General features: G+C 38.7%; 2 protein-coding genes across 3 annotated transcripts; both read left to right on the forward strand.

Annotated features, from left to right (window-relative positions):
* The first annotated feature begins 261 nt into the window (after positions 1-261).
* Positions 262-6,999, forward strand: LOC130910342 (uncharacterized). Its single transcript, XM_057827549.1, has 4 exons — positions 262-415; positions 2,988-3,898; positions 4,117-4,203; positions 6,170-6,999. The coding sequence occupies exons 2-4, from the start codon at positions 3,007-3,009 to the stop codon at positions 6,265-6,267; spliced, it is 1,077 nt and encodes a 358-aa protein (XP_057683532.1). The 5' UTR covers positions 262-415; positions 2,988-3,006; the 3' UTR covers positions 6,268-6,999.
* A 1,046-nt stretch (positions 7,000-8,045) lies between these two features.
* On the forward strand, positions 8,046-11,823 carry nudc (nudC nuclear distribution protein). 2 transcript variants are annotated; one of them, XM_057827552.1, is made up of 9 exons: positions 8,046-8,240; positions 8,565-8,642; positions 8,714-8,926; positions 9,006-9,074; positions 9,205-9,315; positions 9,384-9,578; positions 9,648-9,731; positions 11,418-11,536; positions 11,600-11,823. In XM_057827552.1, exons 1-9 carry the CDS (start codon positions 8,166-8,168, stop codon positions 11,649-11,651), a joined length of 996 nt encoding a protein of 331 aa, XP_057683535.1. In that variant the 5' UTR covers positions 8,046-8,165; the 3' UTR covers positions 11,652-11,823. The 2 variants fall into 2 exon arrangements, with proteins under 2 accessions (XP_057683535.1, XP_057683534.1); XM_057827551.1 differs by having other exon boundaries at positions 8,048-8,240; positions 9,003-9,074.
* The last annotated feature ends 711 nt before the right edge of the window (positions 11,824-12,534 follow it).

Consider the following 12,534-nt stretch of genomic DNA (forward strand, 5'->3'; position numbering starts at 1 on the left):
AGTAAGATGCTACTTCCGATTTTGGCGTTATCTATCAAATTAGCAGTTTTGACCAACGAATTTACGTCGAAAATGTTACAAAAATAAAGGAACATGTTGAAATCATGTTCATGGTCAATTGTGTGTTTTATTTAACGAAAAAGTCAATATATCATTTTTATGTTATTCAATCAAATCAACGCGATTATGCGACTTTATCTACATTTTACTTTATAAGCTATGAGCGGAAGTTCTACCGTATTACCTGTTTTGCTACCTCCCACCTAGACACTCAGGTGCACTTTCGACAAACTTGCTCCCCAAAAGACGACCGAGCAAAGTTTCTCGTCTTGAAAAGTATTGATAAGACATGTTCAATGAAAGAAGAAGAGTGAAGCGATTGTTTACGAGTTGCTACGTGGACGAACCTTGAATTGTAAGTCGTGTATACTAAGATACTCGTCAGTGATCTAATGGAGGAAAAGGGTGACGTTGACGCCATGAAAATGACACTTATTTTCATACGTTGAAGAGAATGTTGCTTAATATGTACAACTTTTTTTTTCTCTCTCTACTGTAGTAAACTTCTTGACGATGTATATTTATTCGTATATAGTTGTTAAAACTCGTAATGGAATATAATCCATTCGTGGACGATCGGTCTTGAAAAATAACAAAACATCATTATGACACTACACATTTTCTATTCGGAATGAATCAAATCCAAATATAAAGTGTAACAATCAAACTATTAATTGTTTATTAATATTCCACCCTAAGAAAATGTGAATGACTACAGAAATGCCATTTACTATTTAGTTGTTGATTTAACGAGAATTTGGTCCATTTGAAGTTAACCCTTTATAGGGCAAGCGATTATTTTTGCCAAATATAAAAAAAAAAAAGTTTAAACAAATTACCATAATTTTTGCTCTATAAGCCGCACTGGACTATAAGCCGCAGCTGTCCTCACTGTATTATGGGATATTTACACCAAAAGATATTAATCGGTAACACTAATAAGACTGTCATAAGATCAAATGAACCCCCATGAAGCTATAAACCAATTATCTGCAAAGCTTCATTGCTTCAAGAAGCTTCATTTAGCCATCACTGCTCCTTTTGGAGTTGACAGTCAACCCCTGCTGCCACCTGCTGTCAACACTGTTGTTTTCCAACATGCCTCCTAGCATGCATTGCAGTGCTACAGATGTAAATAACGATCAAAATCCGTGCTCTGTGCTAACTATTTCTTCAGTTACTGTTCCATTTGTTTCATTAATTGCTAGTTATGGTATTTGGTAACACTTTATTTGACAGTGGCACCATAAGACTGTCATTAGACAATCATAATTAGGACATGAAGATTCGACCCTCCAGGTTTAAATGGTTTACCGGTAGGCATGTGTTGGTATGAGATTCTGAGAGTATGATAAACTTCAGCTAAAATATCCCCGTATCACGGTATTGCAATTTGGGCTGCAGCTATCTATTATTTTAGTAGTCGTTTAATCGATGAATTAGTTAGCTCGAATAATCAGGTAATCGGGAAAGGAACATGAAAAATTAAAATACCTGAGCTGAGCCTCAAACTGTATTAAAAATAAATAAATGAAGATCTATGTACAGCAAAAGAACAATTGGCTAACTTACATGGGAAAAGTCCGCTAGCTTAAATGCTATAAAATAAATATATAAAAACTATAAAAACTTTTTTTTCCAATGCTCGTAACAAATGGTTCCCACAAAAAAACGCTAAATATACCTATAAACTAAATTACGAATGCATTAAAAAACATTAGCCCAAAGAAAAACTTAGCTTACGTTGGTCTGAACAGGGAGCAGTTGGATTCAGCCACGTGAAATGACGCAGACCAGAGGGCAATGTATCCACCCTAATCAATAAACTAATTGTAAACACTTTCATCAAATAAAACATTACAATGCCACTTTAATTAACCGAATATTCGAGGCAACAAAACTTAATTCGAATATTTTTTTTCTAATCGAATACTCGAGTTTTTCGATTAATCGTTGCAGCACTAATTGCAATTACATGTCTAAAATATATTAGTTTGAGATATCTGGGTTGAAAAAAAAACTTCCATAGAACAGAATTTTTATTTTTCAAAACATTAAGTGTAAGTACTATGTTAAGTTAAAATAAAATAAAATAAAATAAAAAAGTAATAATAATAACTGAAATATTCTAAATAAAATTAAAATAAATCCAGTCCTTTAGGTGAGCTTAAACCTACAGCCACAGACCAAAAATAATTGAATTGTTTTACATAAAAAGCAAGTGTGTATGATTCGTATTATGTTTACATTATACACACGTTTTACCACTGCTAGACACACTAAACACGCTGGAGTTAACTCTCGTAGCTGGTGGGAAACCTTCATGACAGTGTTTACTAACCTTTAATTTTGTACAAATGCAAAATCATATTGGAGGTATTGCCTCCTCGGCAGCCACCCTCCGCAAACATGTTCTACATGTCTGTTGGCCCTCCTCTTTTAAGCCGCGGCCGTCTGTAACTTTTCTGTAGCCAAAGTATTCCCATAACAGCGATTTTGTTTTCTTCGATGAGGGGAAAAAGTTCAGGATTTTGACCTCTTCCAGCCATTGTGTTGCACAGCTTACTCACTGACACTGAGCAACAACCGGTGGGGGAGGGTTGAGCCTTGCAGCTGCAAGCGAGGTATTTCTCCATGCAATTTTGGGACATGAAAAATACCTAATACTGTAGGGACGGTATGACGGACAATTTTTATGGTTTTGAAACCTTGACATTTTCATACCACGGTATACCTTAAACCGGTAATCGGCACATGCCTAGTTGTACGTCTAACGCCGTCAGTGGCAGCCAATTATTTTGTTGAACTTGTTAATCGATTAGTTATTAAGGTTTCCTTTTAGACTAAATTGCGAGGAGGGTATTCCTGGTGTCTAAATAATCTGGATTTTCACGTTTCAATATTTTCCACTGTGTATTTGTGTCCAGGCCTTGAAGCTCGTAAGCCATGTCTGCAGGCAACGTGGGCAGCGCAAGAGAAAGCTCGAAGGCTGGCAACTACAAACGAGGACTGAGCCAGACTGGCAGCAGGGGGTCTTCGTCCTTCGAAGAGCGCTGCGTTGACCCCATCGAGCCCGAGTTGCAAGCCCCTCAGAAAACCTCAAACGGGGGGGAATGTGATTCCTTCCTCCCTTCCTCATCCGAGCCCCCTAATGCTACTCAAAACTGCAATCCATGCGCTTCTCCGAAGGCTTGCAAGACATTAATGTGCAGCGTCCTGACGTGCGGCCTGTACAGAGTGTGCCTGCGAGCGCCATGTCTTGGTCCCAAAGAGCCAAATAAAGAATGCGAGGAGCCGGAGGAGCTGAGTCTTCGTGCCGAGAATCCGGCCGACCACAAAGAGGAAGAAGAAGATGATACGGACTGGCTAGGGGACGTCTGCTTCGCGGGAGTCAAAGTGGACAGCCCGAGAGATTATATCGACGCTGACTCTGTGACGTACGTGCGTCAAACGCAGCCGTGCCATGTTTCCTTGCAGGAGGTCATACAATGGGACGACTGGGGGGATGAGGACGAGGAGAACGTGGACTCTCTGATCACCAAAAAGCTGCTAGAGCTCTACACCGAGTACCAGATCGAGGAGCTGGCACGCTGCACCACGGATTCTGTGTTCTTGCGAAAGACCAATAAAATCAACCAGCTCATTAACTCGCTGGCCGAGGAGCATCAGATGGGCGAGCAGGAGGCCGAGAGCAGGCTGGTGCGAGGCATCATCCGCATCAGCACGCGCCGTAGCAAGAAGAAGAAACGTCCGGTCGCCTCACGCCCCGAGAGAACGCTAACGGATAGCGGCAACGAGACCATGAGGGAGAGCGACTCTTTTGTATGCAGCAATAACAGTAAGTTCCTTCTAAAGTCAAAAGTAATTTGACATCTAGCACTGTCACTGGCAGCTAAGAGACTGCATCATTGTTCTACTGTTTTACTTTGCTATTGAAATTGAAATGGATTCAACACCTAATGCATAAATACACGTTATCTGAACTTTAGAATGACTTTCCATCCTTGCAAGTTAATCATTGTTTTGTTTGCCCTTTTGTGATGTTTTCATTACAAGATGACTACAAATCCAATCCCAACATCCAAATATCAGAATTAACGTCTTCTGACAAGTGTGCCCGTGACATGTGGAGGAACAACAGAGGTAAGATAAGACTTTAATTTGTTGTTTGTGTGTTTTCTTTTGCTCATTGACTCTTAAAGGGGATGTATTGGTTCTTTCTATCGACCATAGTCAGAATTTACAATACTGAGGAACACGATTTTTGTTTATTCAGGTCTGACAGCTGTTTTTTTTTTTACAAATTTGTTGGTGCAGAATCCCAAACTTTTTTTAGTTTTTCTTTTATCACGTCAAGTTTTGAAACTAAGGAGTCCATGTTTTCTTGTATCATATGAAAAGTACTGGACATAATGGATCATATATGCTTGTTTTGTGAAAATGTTCAAATATGGAAACACGATAAAATAGGAAAAGACGAGCAAAAACACAGTTTCCTCAATTTCGGCAACATCACGTGACATGTTTTTTTTTTTATATATATACTCACCAAATGTTCTACAACGGAGAACTACTTCTCTATTACTGTTTGATACAAAGGGCAACTAATTTGAAATGCAAAAATAGATTGCGTTCTTGTTGAACTAATTTTAATCTTTATTGTCACTGCATAGTGTAGAATAAAATTGTATTTTTTTAATGGTTGCTTCCTTTACCTCATACTCTTGGCTAGGGCTGCAGCTATCGATTATTTAGGTAATCGATCAATGAGTTACTTCGAATATACGAGTAATCGGATTACTAACATTTAATGCGTTGCAGGATCAATTTTAGGATATGTAAAACAAAAGTTTGCTTGCAATAATATTTATTTTGGCTGGCGAAGATTACACTTTCAAAAGAGCATTAAATGTGACAACAAAATAAAATTCCTGATTGTTTCTTCAAGCTATGCAGAATTCCACTTTTATTTAACAAGAGCAAAAGATGCATTTAAAAATACCCGAATTTAGCCTCAAACAATACATAAAAATTAATAAGGATCTAAGCACAACAAAAGAACAATTGCTAGCAAAAGTCCACTAGCTTAAATGCTATAAAATGCTAACTCTTGACAAATATTTCAAAAACAGATTTCCACAAAAAAAAAACTGCTAAATATACGTCTAAACTAAATAACAAATAAACAAACATATTAGCTAAAGCAAAAGCATACCTTATGTTGGTCTTAACAGGGAGCAGTTGGATTTAGCCATGTTAGACGAGTTATGGCATATTCACTGTTGCAACTTGAGGGAAGTGTATCCACTCAAATCAATAAAACTACCGTAATTTTCGGACTATAAGCCGCTACTATTTTCCTTCATTTTGAATCCAGTGGCTTATAGTCCAGTGTGGCGTATTCATTGATTTATTGGGTTGATAGGTAACACATGCCTCCTAGCATCCATTGCAGCGCTACAGATGTAAATAACAATCAAAATTCATGTTATGTGCTAATTATTTATTCAGTTACTGTTCAGTTGTTTCATTTATTGCTAGTTATGGTGTTTGGTAACACTTTATGTGACAGTGGCGTCATCAGACTCTCATAAGACCGTCATAATTATGACATGACACTATCATTTACATCTGTAGCAATGCATGCTAGGATCATGTTGGACAACAACAGTGTTGACAGCAGATGGCAGCAGAGGTTGACAGTTTCCATCAGGGAGCAGTGATGACCAAATGAAGCTTCTTGAAGCAATAAAGCTTTCCAGCCAATTGGTTCAAAGGTTCAAGGTGGTTCATTTCTTATGACTGTCGTATGATGCCGCTGTCAAATAAAGTGCTATCGATTAATATCGTCGGTTTAGATATCCCATAATACAGTGAGAACAGCTGTGGCTTAAAGTCCAGTGTGGCTTATCTATGAACAAATGAAAATGACTGTAAATGCAAAGTCATTCTAATTAATAGAATCCTCGGAGCAACAAAATTTTATTCAAAGCTTTTTTCTGATCGAATTACTTGAGTTAATCGATTGACCGTTACGGCACTACTTTTGGCTAATAGAAGCCACTCACCATGTTTCAACCTCTTGTAACCTAGTGTTTCGTTTCCCCAGGTCGCACATCCGACTCAACGTCAACGAGTTATTCGCCCTCCAACACGGAGACGGACTCGTCAGGTTTCCCGCTCATTCGCACGTCCGTCAGAACATGAATCCGTACACAGGAGGGTGTCCTCAACTTACGCAGGTCCTGCGGTGTTGAAGTAACCTGAATATGTGTGGAAGCCAAGAAGCACCACAGTCAGAGAAAGTGCATTTTCTAGTTACGGTAAATATTTGTATGACCAATAACTCTAAGTTGCAAATATGAAACAGATGAATAGCGATTACTCTTTGAAAGGAATTGCGTGAGAAGGACACAAGTGAACTCAGGGCTCTCTGTTTCAATATTTGCTATATTTTCCTGTGTACCTGAATTGCTATTGCAGTGGAACGCTGCGTAACCAGAAATTCTCAATGATTTTCAATCTAATTTATGTGTTTTCTCATCTCACGGCTGTTGCATTCATATAGGATACTTATTGCAATGAAGGGAGTTGCCTTGTTCGTGATAATCATCCTAACGAGTGGAAATGAAGCAAACATCCAAAGGCGTTTTGAATGTGTTTTTTATCCCTGTGGATTAACAACTCTCTTCTGAATATACGTACACATGCAATGTATAAGAAATTGTAACTGTTTGCCTCACAAAAAGTTCCACCTGCCTCTTTTTGCGTCCTCTAATCAGGTGCTTATTGTGGAATTGTGCCCCTAAGCTATTGCCTGTAATTTTATTCTTTTAATGAGTGAGGTAAATATGCAGATCACACTCTTATTGCAATTGTTTTTTTTTTTTTTTCTTAATCATAATTAATTGTTCTCTGAAATAAATCCAGTGAGGTAAATATCGCTGAATGATTGTTTTGTATGTTCTTTTTTCAGTTTAGTTTTACTAGAATTTATACATACAGTACAGTGATCCTTCGCTACTTCGCGCTTCAAACTTCCGTCCCGCAGTCCATTGCGTTTTTTTTTTTTTTTTTTTTCAAATTAAATAAATAAATGCAGTATTTTATAGAGCTGTCCCGACACGATCACGTAGTCTCTCACTTTCGCTCCTGCCGCTTTTCTTGGTCAGGCAGTGCACTGGAGTTGCTTGTTAAAGTTAACTATGGTTGACAGACAGTTAAGGTTTGATCTTGCCAGAGACGCTTGTAAGCTGAAACTCCAAAGCGCTGCAGGCGTCAAAATCGTTTAACTTGTGAAACAGTTGCTGTGGCACCTCATTGTGTGTAAGTGAGCTGCTTGAGCGTATTTGAGTGGACTCACTCAATGGGGCATTCGGTGGGACAGTAACATGTTTATAACTTATGATAATGATTACATTTGAATTGCTTAAAAAAAAATCACTAACGTATATATATATGTATAGCCTATGTGTCTTTTTTAAATACTTTGGTTTAAAAAAATTAAAACATGTCTTATATGTATCTCTTTCCAATGATAAATGTGAATTAATACATTGAACACACATTTTATTATATTTGGGGGGGGCTACTTCGCGGTTTTTCACTTATTGTGGTGGGTTCTGGTCCCCATTTACCGCGAAAAAAAGAGGGATCACTGTATTTGATACACCAAGCATCCCAGTAAAAACGGGCTTGTTTCCATGAAGTATCAAAAACTAAATTCAGTAATTGTTTAATACAATATTGCTGTGTTTTCAATAGTTATGGTCAGGAATTTTTACGTACACATTATGGCTTCGGTTTTGTGTAAACTGGAAAAATAAATGCAATAAAATGAAACTAAAAGTCGATTTCTCTCGAAAAATCTAGCTAGTTACGACGTCAGGTCTCTTTCCAAGCATATCCTTTATTCCTATCCTTTATTGGTTATCTCAGCTGTCAATTATAATCCATCCCTCCGATTAGACTGTTTCCTAAGAAGGCGGGGCTTGTTTCCAGGAAGTGAGTAGCGCAACACAACGCAGGCCTCCCGTGGTTGCTGCTTGTCTGGATTGGAGCATTGAACTTTTCGCGTTTCCACCATCATTTAAAATTAAACAATAATGGGCGACGACGAGGAGAAGTATGACGGAATGTTGCTTGTTATGGCACAGCAGCACGAGGGTGGAGTACACGAGGTATTAAAGAGGACGCTTAATGAATCGCTAACGGTGATGCTAATCCGGTTAGCTGGTAGCTAGACGGCGTACACCGCATGTCATAAAATCCATGACGTGACAGCTTATTGATTATTTCTTTTGATATGATTTAAAAATGACATTGAGAATGAAAAATAAGTTGGTGCACCTTTTACAAATATCTGAATGTCTTTAAAAAGTAAATATAGTCAGCCATTTTGTTGCCTGTGTAATAAATTGTAAACTACTGAAGGAGCTGAGGCGGAGATTTTGAAATTGAAATTTAGTTAAATAATTTTACAAAATGTCTCCTTTTGTTTCTAGTTAATAAATACATTTTTCAGTTTCCTGCGGCGCAAGACTGATTTTTTCACCGGCGGGGATGCGGGTGCTGCAGAAAAGGTGAGAACATTTCAAAATTACCTTCTTAACATTTTGACAACCCATCCTCACTTATCACATCATTTTTCTAGCTTGTCACCGATGCTTTCGCACACCAAAACAAGCTGGCAAGGGAGGCCCACAGAGAAAAGCAGAAGAAGCAAGAGAGGGAGAAGAATGAGAAGGCCAAACGGGCTGCCCAGCTAGCCGAGGAGGAAGAGCGCAAAAGGAAAAACCAGGACGCGCCTAGGATTCAGGAGCTCACCGATGAGGAAGCTGAGAAACTTCAGACAGAACTGGAAAATGTAGTGACTTGTGATACTCTTTATTCTTGTTTGCACTCGCTCGCTTATTTCCACTGTCATGCTTGTGTGTTGTTAGAAGAAAAAAGACGAGATGAAGAAGGAAACTGTGAAGGTGATCAATTCAGACGAAGGAGACAAAGATAAAGGGGTGAGGATTTGAATATCCATACTCACTTGTTATTTCATTCAATACATCTCCATATACAGCCAAATTATTCCTTGGAGGTGTGATTATAACGAGCCCTTTCAATTGTGCTTTTAACTTTCTATTCGCGCAGTCTGATACAGAGGAAGAGGACGAGAAGGACAAAGACAAACTCAAGCCCAACGCGGGAAACGGTGCTGACATGCCCACGTACAAGTGGACTCAGACGCTGTCCGAATTAGATGTGAGTGTCTCGAACTAAAACGCAGTCGTAGTGCTGAAGCACTAAGAGCTTGTGTTCTCCGCCCGCAGCTGACCGTACCGTTCGACGTCAACTTCCGCATCAAAGGCCGAGACGTGGTGGTGGATATCCAGCGGCGCTCCATCAAGGTGGGCCTGAAAGGACACCCGCCTGTGGTGGAGGGCCAGCTCTTCAATGAAGTGAAGGTGGAGGAAAGCTCCTGGTTGCTGGATGATGGCAAGGTGGTGGTTGTCCACTTGGAGAAGGTGAGACCACACTCGTGCTCAATTGTGGAGGAGCTCACACAATGGCTGACCTTTTTTGTTGAATTACAGATTAATAAAATGGAATGGTGGAGCAGGATTGTTGACACTGATCAGGAAATAAACACCAAGAAGATCTGCCCTGAGAACTCAAAGGTGACTTCATTTTAAAAAACATAACCTGTGTGTATGTATACTGTATATACATAAATACATACACAGGGTGTTCACACTTGAACTGCATTTTCATTCTTCCAGTAGCATTTGAGAATGAATATTGTTTCTTTAAAGTTTAGTCTTGCTGCCATCATCGATTCAATGAGTTAAACCTACAAAGAAATCAGTAGACAATTTGCTTACCAACTGCTAAAGAGTATGTGGCGAAAAACACTCAGGTGACTTGAGGTTCCGCTTTGAGATCCCAAATTGGGCCAAATTTCAAAAATGTCCTATATGCATGTGTGATACATATTGGAAAGCTTAAAATCTCAATTTTGTGGGGGAAGAAAAATTGTGAATGGGAGGGCATTTTTTTTAAACCCCTAAACCCTAACTCGAGGTGAGAGTATGATTAAAGACACCATGATTTTAAAGAGAGATTATCACGTACTTACATTGTTTTGATCCAAAAACTCCATGCAGCATGTCTCACCGAGTGTCAAGACACCGGTGTGAATGGCCACAGCTGGACTTTTTGGGGATTTTATGGGTGAAACACGGTAATATGACAATGGTCGATATGACATTAAGAAGTCGAGATTTTCTCTTTTCAAATATTTACCTTATTAAATGTTTTTTTTTTCCATTTGTCTTTGTTTGGATGGATTATTTATCATCTAAAATATCGGGGAAAATGCGACAGTAACAAAAAAAACAACAACTAAGGGATAGTTAAGAGGTAGATATCCGTGACCTATTTACAGATGCTATATTTTTCATTGTGACGTAATTTGTTTAAAAGTTTAGAAAATGCGAGTCAATAATTTTTTAAAGTCGTTTTTTTTCTTTTAACTAAATAGAAGACATCAATTAATGATTCTAAGCTAAAAATGATAGACATTTCGATAATAAATATAAATACTTATGGCTGGGTTGAAACAAAAGCAGTTGCACGGTGTCTGTAAACGGGCGTCTCCAGGGTAAAACGGACATATTAAAAATAGTTCAGGGGCTTAATGCTAGTTTCCTTAGGCTAATGTGCTTTTGCACTTTGTGTTAACATTAGCACAAAAAAAAAAAAATCTAGTTATTTTTGGGGGGAAAACATTTTTTGAAGGTTGTGCAATACTTCATGTTAGCATTTGTAATATTACACGATTAAAATAGGTCTATCTATTGCATAGTCGTATAATTATATGCAATAACGTGCATATAAGGTGCTGTTATTAATTTTGTCCACATGGGGTCGTCATTATCACTTTATCTCTTGCATTCAATGGCCTACTGAGTGAAGGAAACAAATGAGTAAACTAAAAAGGAAACAAATGAGTAAACTAAGGTAAAGCAAAGTCAGACAAACCAAACAAGTCATTATGTTTTGATACAAAATACATAATTTTCCGAGAAAAACGTTAATGCTACAGGAACAAAGTTTGTTCCATGAACACAGATTTATTGCTTGCAATAAACAGTCACAAGGATTAAAAAAATCTTTGGATAATAGTCATATCACAAGAAAAACATTAAATTAACTGTATCATGTGCTCTTTTCATCGTTTTCTGCTAATTTTAATGAGTTTATCACAAGTAGCTGTCCAATCCATTTGAACTGGAAAGGTGGGTCTATCGCTGTCAATATCAAATGAGCTAAATGAAAGCATTTGCATTCTCCCGTTGATGCAGTTGTCAGACCTGGACGGAGAAACACGTGGTATGGTGGAGAAGATGATGTACGACCAACGCCAGAAGTCCATGGGCCTGCCCACGTCGGAAGAGCAGAAGAAGCAGGACATCCTTAAAAAGTGAGCTGCTTTTTCACTAAACGCACTCAAGGGGGGGTGCTAACTGTCCCGCTTTGCCTACAGGTTCATGGCTCAGCACCCAGAGATGGACTTCTCCAAAGCTAAATTCAGTTGAAATTGGCTACGTATGTATGTGTGTATGTGTGAGTGTCCACCATGATGCCTGGCCGCCCCTCAAGTCGTTATGTTTTCATTCACATCCAGGTATCATGTAGTAACTCTCATCTCTGTCTGCTTGGTGTTAATTTTTTTTTTTTTTTTTAAATAAAGCAATGGGGTCAACTGTTTATTTCCTCTAGTGTCTTTAATATAGAATTCTCAGAAAAGGGTACTGTTTGCACATAACTTTAATACACATTTCAAAGTATAAATTCTCAAAAGCGCTATACAAATATAACCCCATTTACCATATTGGAGGAAAGTATTTTCACCAAAGTTCTCCTTTTGACAAAGATGTGCAAACTATAGCATGTTAAATGACCCCTGCAGTTTAATTAGAGTAAGTAAAATCTCAAGGGAACTGATTTTGAACACAAATTTTAAAATTGAAGTCATCTTTGGGGTTTTGGTTTGCTTAAGACAGCATTGAATGGTAGTCCTTCCCTAATATATCGCATACAAACAAGAGCACGCTTTCCTCCTTTCTCATGTGAACGCCACCATTGACACGCGGTTCCCAACCCGGTGTGTTTCTCCCAACGAGTTAAAAGTCTTGTTTCTCACTCTTGCGCACGCTATCATGCGCCACTGCTAAAATGTTCCTCTCGCCTCCGCGGCACTTTGCTTACAGTCGGCGGCAAGGGGCCGACGTGCGTTCTCCTATGCCGGCTAGCAAGTGTTCCTCGTGTGTGGAATTGCACGTGTGACTCCAAAACACGCCCGTGGACATCTGTTACTTTTACAATATGAGGGCCAGAGTGATATTAGCCAGTAAATCTTTACAAACACATAATTATTTGATGTTTACTTTCTAGTAGCTTGAGAATAGTATGATGATG

This window comes from Corythoichthys intestinalis, chromosome 22, assembly GCF_030265065.1.
Source record: "Corythoichthys intestinalis isolate RoL2023-P3 chromosome 22, ASM3026506v1, whole genome shotgun sequence".
Classification (NCBI taxonomy): Eukaryota; Metazoa; Chordata; class Actinopteri; order Syngnathiformes; family Syngnathidae; genus Corythoichthys; species Corythoichthys intestinalis.

Bases quoted from the DNA above. Each gene is read 5' to 3' on its own strand.
- LOC130910342 (XM_057827549.1), top strand. From the start codon at position 3,007: ATGTCTGCAGGCAACGTGGGCAGCGCAAGAGAAAGCTCGAAGGCTGGC. The intron at 3,899-4,116 runs GTAAGTTCCTTC...TTTCATTACAAG, and splicing joins TTTTGTATGCAGCAATAACA to ATGACTACAAATCCAATCCC. The intron at 4,204-6,169 runs GTAAGATAAGAC...TCGTTTCCCCAG, and splicing joins CATGTGGAGGAACAACAGAG to GTCGCACATCCGACTCAACG.
- nudc (XM_057827551.1), top strand. From the start codon at position 8,166: ATGGGCGACGACGAGGAGAAGTATGACGGAATGTTGCTTGTTATGGCA. The intron at 9,075-9,204 runs GTGAGGATTTGA...CTATTCGCGCAG, and splicing joins AAGGAGACAAAGATAAAGGG to TCTGATACAGAGGAAGAGGA. The intron at 9,316-9,383 runs GTGAGTGTCTCG...CTCCGCCCGCAG, and splicing joins AGACGCTGTCCGAATTAGAT to CTGACCGTACCGTTCGACGT.